The sequence below is a fragment of the Miniopterus natalensis genome, chromosome 19 (assembly GCF_054644295.1).
Source record: "Miniopterus natalensis isolate mMinNat1 chromosome 19, mMinNat1.hap1, whole genome shotgun sequence".
Taxonomy (NCBI): domain Eukaryota; kingdom Metazoa; phylum Chordata; class Mammalia; order Chiroptera; family Miniopteridae; genus Miniopterus; species Miniopterus natalensis.
In genome coordinates this window covers 29,805,899-29,812,469 of record NC_142099.1, presented here as the reverse complement: position 1 = coordinate 29,812,469, position 6,571 = coordinate 29,805,899, and the positions used below count along the sequence as shown (strand labels likewise).

Genomic DNA, 6,571 nt, shown 5'->3' with positions numbered 1-6,571 from the left:
CAGTATCTGCACCATCTGAACAGCAAAGTAGTCCTGGGGTTACAATAGTAAATACATACAGAACCCCAGAAGACTCTTGCATCAAGCCCCAGACTCTTCTTCCAGAACTTTATCAGCTTGCCCTGACAGATCTGTGCTCAACACCTTGTCTTCTGGTAACTCCCACTGCCCTTCCCCTTTAGTGACACAGTGCTGGGACTTTGCCAAGACCGAGTTCCTTAGTTTAGGCACCATTTTAACTGTTACTTAGAGAACATTTCTTCATCTTGATTCAAAGTGTCTAAGACTGCTGAGCCCCAGTGTGGCACCTCTGAGACTCTGCACCATGTGCCCCAACTTGCAGAGCATTCTCCCAGCCCTGTACCTCCTTGGGGTCTTGGTCCTACTGCTATGCCCTTCAGGCCTGTGTGGTGAGTACAGTGGTTATTGGGGCGAGGAGGTAGTTTCTCTAAGATATAGAGAAAACTACCAAACAACAATCCATCAAATGTAGTCAAATGGTAGTAATTGATAACCTATTTGAAAGAGTATAATGAACTATGTTATTAATAAAAATGAAGAATTTTAAAATATAAAAGAAATTGTTCTAGATAGAGGCTGTTATTATGTCTAGAATAATTGTGTTGATTTATAAAAGTTCTTGTGATGCTTCTTTAGCAAGGAATAATCTTTGATTTTCAAATCAATTTCTTATATTTAAATGATCCAAAATGCTTTAAACACATTTACTTTCCAAATAGGTTAATTATCTCATCTACAATCTTAGTGATTCATTGGGGAGCAAATTCCATCAGTAAAGCAAAAATACTGTCTGCAATTATAAACATTTAGTAAATTTTCTAAAGTAAAATGTAGGGCATTTGAGAACCAGAAACCATTATATAAATGTAAAGCATTGTTGTTGAAATATAGAAAAAAAATTTACAAATGAAGGAGCTGTGAGAGAGTTTGAGAGAACTTACTAGAACTGTTGTTATGAAAATTAATTTGTTGTTATTATTTAAATGGAAATGTCCTTTAAGCAAAATATTTTTCTCCTGTGCTAGATAACATTATTTTTTTACTTAAGAGAGTTAATTTTCATAATAAAGATATTTATTTGCATATTCCCTGAAAATGGTTATCATGGCATAAAAGTGTAGAATTTGGGATAGCTTGGAGGGAAAATCCTTACTCTAAAATAATAATTGAATGCTCTTATGTGAGCTAGCAGATGGATTTAATGTGGAAGCTATAGTTTCTCCATCACTGAGAGTGGTGAGGGGAAAGTGTGGGTTTATTAAGAAAGAATTTATATTAGGAAGGTGATTTTTCACATCAAACACAAGAATATTATTGGGGAATAGTACTAATTTAGGTTTTAAAGTGGGTACAGCATAAAGAACGTTCTGCTCAGGGGATGTTGAGTCCTCTAACATTGTCCCCAAGTCCTCCTCTCTTAGAGTTTGAGGTAACAGAAGAAGACCTTATCAAATGTGTCAACATCTTTCAATTATGTCTTCATGTGTCTGCTCCCCTCTCTCTTTTTCTTGTGTGTCCTCAAATCTTTCATTATCTATGGCCTCAACCCTCTGAAATGGCACTTAATGCCTGTCAGCTTTGACCTGAATCTCCCTGTGTGGCTCTGTCTCCCCTTTTCTTTACAGTAACAATCTTCTGATGCCAGAGACTTGGCTCATTGCCTCATTGACCTGCCTCTCCTATCTTAGCAGCTACTTGCTTCTACCCATCCTTCAAGATGTATCTCCTACTCATTCCTGGACACCTTCCCCTGATACTCCAGTCCCCAGTTCTCTCAAACATCTCCTCCTACTGATCTTATCTCCTGTCCTACCCTCCTGGCACTTGTGTGACTGGTGTTGTGGTATAACTATTTAAATGGTTATATCTGCCCGGCCGGGTATGGCTCAGTGGTTGAGCACTGACCTAGGATCCAGGCGATCAGGGTTCAATTCCCGGTCAGGGCACATGCCCGGGTTGTGGGCTCGATCCCTAGTCGGGGGCATGCAGGAGGCAGCCGATCAATGACTCTCTCATCATTGATGTTTCTATCTCTCTCTCCATCTCCTTTCCTCTCTCTGTAATCAATAAAGATATATTAAAAAATAATAAAAATAAAAAATAAATAAAAAATAAATGGCTATATCTTATCTAAGTACATCGCAACTATGGCTCTTAATATTACCTGAAAAGCCTAGTACAGAATTCCATATATATGTTTATTTATAAAAATTAAGAGCTATTTTTTTTAATCTTCACCCAAGGACATGCTTTTTATTGATTTTAGAGAGAGAGGGAGAGAGAGAAACATCAATCTCTTGTCTCCCGCACCACCCCCCCAACCAAGGATCAAACTCATAACCTGAGTACGAATCCTGACCAGGAATCGAACCCATGGCCTTTTGGTGTGTGGGATGTTGCTCCAACCAACTGAGCCACACAAGTTGGGGCAAGAGTTATTTTTTTATACTTCTATGAAGGTACTTAATCTGTGGTTTAGGAAAGCTTCATGAAAGCAGTTGGCTTATACGCAGGTGAATTAAACAGAAATTACCTTGGCTTGGCTGTTGCTATGCTTTCTGAACCTCCCAGAGTCGAAGCTTCGGGAGGAGCAGAGGTGAGGGAAACAGTGCTTGATCTGAGCTGACTCTTGGCCCCACAGGTGTTCAAAGCTTGCTCTGTCTCGTGGGAGTTTGTTTTTGTGGGCACTTCATCTCTGAGGCTCTGCCAACTGCAGTTCCTGGGGTCTGGTCAAACCTACCTCCCACTCTGGTTGATCGCTTGCTCTTTTCTATCTTCTAGATATCTGGTGACTTCTACAGCTTTTTTAAACTGAGGCTTTCTTCCCACCTCAGGTGGTCCTTTTTGGACAGGCCTGAAGACGACTGGGCCTGTCAGTCTTTGCAATGCAGCCTCGCCCTAACCCATGGGAAGTACTCACCCTTTGTTCTGAGTAATGTGAGGAATACAGACTAACCTCAAAGCAGCAGAAATCTGTCTTTTGTTCTCACCATCAGAGCTGCTGAAAGGAGACATATCAGGCTTTCTCACAGCCCCTTTCTCATCTGCCTCATCTGGGGCTAAGGGTAGTATTCACAGGATATCAGAAGCTTTATAAAAAATATTTCCCCAAATATTATTCTTAAAAAATTAATTTTAACTGGTTCTGAGCCACCTATCTCTTCAATTATGGGGTATTACTTGACATTGCAACTAATAAGAAGAATACTGTTCTGATCTCTAAATTTTATTCCTGTCACTGGCACTTACGTAGGATATTTCACCCCTTTAAGGTTGTGTTTCCCTTTCTCTAGAATGGGAGTGATGATAATACTGCCTCAAAGGGTTAATGTAGGATTAAAAGATATAACACATATGAAATGATTAACACAGTGGTGAAGAACTCAGCAAATCCTTCCTAGTGATTTTGACAAGGAAATGAAAATACACCTCACTAGTTCAATTTAATAGCTTTTAGTTCTATCAAATGAGAGAAGTTCCTCAATCTGAACTGTTAATTAACTTAAACCCCAGCTCATTCTCTCCCGCCCTTCTCTTTCACCATTCAAGACTGCAGTAAGTCTCCCAGCATTGCCCATGGATCCCATCATGACATGAGCTCATTTCTATCCTTTACGACCGTGGTGCACTATACATGTGACGAAGGATACATTCTGGTTGGAGAGCCGCAAATCACCTGCAGAAATTCACAGTGGTCGTCTCCAGCCCCTCAGTGTAAAGGTAACTTCAACTTGACTGATGGCTCTTGCTAAGGTAGAACCACCATGGAAGTCCGTCTCCTCCCAGCCAGAGACAGCACTTAGAAATTGTATTCTATTTATTTATTCACGTCATGTAGTTAATATTAATGCATGCATATAGCATAATATTTTAAAAGTGTGAAGCATCATCCTCTTAATCCCACTGTTACCAACATGTATGTTTTCAGAGGTGTGTTTTCTATAGGGCCACTTTATTTTAATAAAAGTTTCAATTTAAATATAACACACTACAGAACTGTGCACAAATCTTAGCTGAATAGGTCACCATTATCCTAAAGTGAGCCAACCCATGAAACTATCACTCCGGTCAAGAAGCACTACCATTGCTAATACCCCAGAAGTGTCCTTTCTCAGTTACTCCCCAGAGGAGGTCACTATTCTAACAACATGGATTAATTTTGCCAACTTTTTAACTTTATATAAAGAAAATCATGCATCTACTCTATTGTGCCTGGCTTCTTTTCTCAACATTATGTTTTGGAAAATCACCTATGTTCTTACATGTAATGATAGTTTATTTCTTTTCATTGCTGTATAATATTCCTTTGGGTGAATATACCACATTTTATATATCTTATAAAAGTTTGAATTTTTTATGTTTTAGGTTATAAATAATGCTCTTATGAACATTCTTGTGCATGTCTCTTGGTACAAATGTGCCAACATTTCTGTTGGGAACAAATTTAGGAGTAGAATTACTGTTTCACAGAGTATGCACATGTTCATTTTTAGTAGGTGATACTAAATTTTGTTCAAAAGTCATTGCAACAATTTACGTTTCCACCAGTAGCGTAAAAGTGTTCTAGCTTTGATAAAAAGACGTTCAACATTCCAATTTAGCTCAATCTTCTTCTTGATGTTGGAGCTTTTTGTGTCCTATTTAAGAAATATTTGCTTACAAGGTCACAGAAATATATTCTCCTATGTTATCTTCTAGACCTTTATTGTTTTACCTTTCACATTGACATTTCCAATCCACTTGGAAAATTATGAGTTTATGGTGGAAAGTCAAAGTCTAAGTTTGTTTTTCCCCAATGAATTATCCATGAACCCTGCATCATTTATTAAATGGACCATAGTTTCCACACTGCTCTGCAGTGCTACCTTGTCATAATTCAAGTGTCCATGTATGTATGTTTCTGTTTCTGCTACCATCTTCTCATAGTGAAGTTGACCTCGTAAGAGATTTCTGGTTGACCACCAAGATTAGGTGTGCCTTTTTAAAAATAACACTGTAAATAAACAACAGCTCAAGGGCTAATTTCTCTCCATTGTTTCCATTTAATACAGGGAGATATTGAGAGTATATGATTTAAAATTACATGCTTAGTTAGGATCATGCAAACAGTAAGGTTTTGAGATATAGTACCTTTGAAAACTCAGATTCTAGGACCACAGAACCTAGGTTTATATCATAATCATGCCACCTAAAAGCTATGCAACCTTAGACACTTCACATAAACTACATGCACCTAATTTTCTTGTCTAGCAAAATGGAGATAATAATAATGTTTTATGTTGATAATAGAATGTAAATTATTTTTATTTTTTATTGTTGCAATAATACAATAGAGGTAAAAACAACTTTCATCATGCAGACATAATTTATTATCAGTGTTATTCATCCCTCAGTATCCTCTACTATTGTAAAGTCTTATTCTGAGAATCGAGAGATGGTCAAAATTGTGTTTCCATAACAACAGCTCTGTGTCTGAAACCTGAGATAGAAAATGGAAATCTGTCTGAGGACAAGGATCTGTATGTTGAGCCTGAAAATGTCACCATCAAGTGTGACCCTGGCTATGGTGTGGTCAGCTCTCAAACTATCGCCTGCTCAGAAAACAGAACCTGGTACCCAGAAGTGCCCAGATGTGAGTGGGTAAGTGGCACACATTTCAGGGAGTTCTATCACATTCTAAAAACGGTAGTCTGCTCCAGAGCACTGTCCCAACCAACACTGATGAGATCTGACTTTTGTCAGGACTCATTTCTGAGTTCTTTAAATCACTTTTGGAATCAGCGATTTCATCCTAAACGCACTCGGTGAGCTCATTAAGACAACTTCTCATTCTCATTTAATAGCAAGAAGAACCAGGCCTCTAGATAGGAGGGAAAGGTTCCAAAGATCCAGGTAACCTTGCCCAACCCTGTATTTTCTACCACAAGTGCTATGCTTTTGCATAGCCATCAAAACCATCCCTTCAGTTGTCCCTGAAGAGGTGCCCTGGGTGTCTTCGACAGCACTGTTCTTTCCTGGCTTCATTGGTCTGGACCCTAGTATCTTGGATTTCTTCCATCAGTCCTGAGGAGGGCCTTGACACTCCACTTTTGTTGCCATTAGTGAGGTGCCCTGAAGGAATCTTCTACTTTCACAGTTTGGAGAGAAAGCTTCTCAACATCCATTCTTTTTTCTCTTTTAGGAAGTTCGTAATGGCTGTGAGCAAGTGGTAGAAGGCATTAAACTCATGCGGTGTCTCCCAAACCAAGAGGACGTGAAAATGGCCCTGGAATTGTATAAACTGTCTCTGGAGATTAAGCGACTCAAGCAAGAGTAAGATTGAAAGAGGAACACCAGTTGGAAATCAGTACATCCATTTCCCCTCACTCATCCGCACCCCCAAATAAAGTATTAAGTACATTTCTCTTATTAGCAACTCTACTGATCCTTAAGTACATTATTCACTGAAAAAAACAAAGACCTGTTTCAGAAGAATCTTAGTGACACTGATAATGTGGAACTATTGATCATTTATATCTTAGCTCAGTGCAAGCTTCTGCTTTCCTGGATT

The 6,571-nt window shown here is 38.8% G+C and overlaps 1 protein-coding gene across 2 annotated transcripts; it reads left to right on the top strand.

The window, feature by feature from the left end:
• The first annotated feature begins 292 nt into the window (after positions 1-292).
• On the top strand, positions 293-6,337 carry LOC107543132 (apolipoprotein R-like). Of its 2 annotated transcripts, none has more exons than XM_087827854.1 (4): positions 293-410; positions 3,535-3,741; positions 5,486-5,661; positions 6,203-6,337. In XM_087827854.1, exons 1-4 carry the CDS (start codon positions 326-328, stop codon positions 6,335-6,337), a joined length of 603 nt encoding a protein of 200 aa, XP_087683980.1. In that variant the 5' UTR covers positions 293-325. The 2 variants fall into 2 exon arrangements, with proteins under 2 accessions (XP_087683980.1, XP_016076073.2); XM_016220587.2 differs by having other exon boundaries at positions 326-410; positions 3,571-3,741.
• Positions 6,338-6,571: the final 234 nt, after the last annotated feature.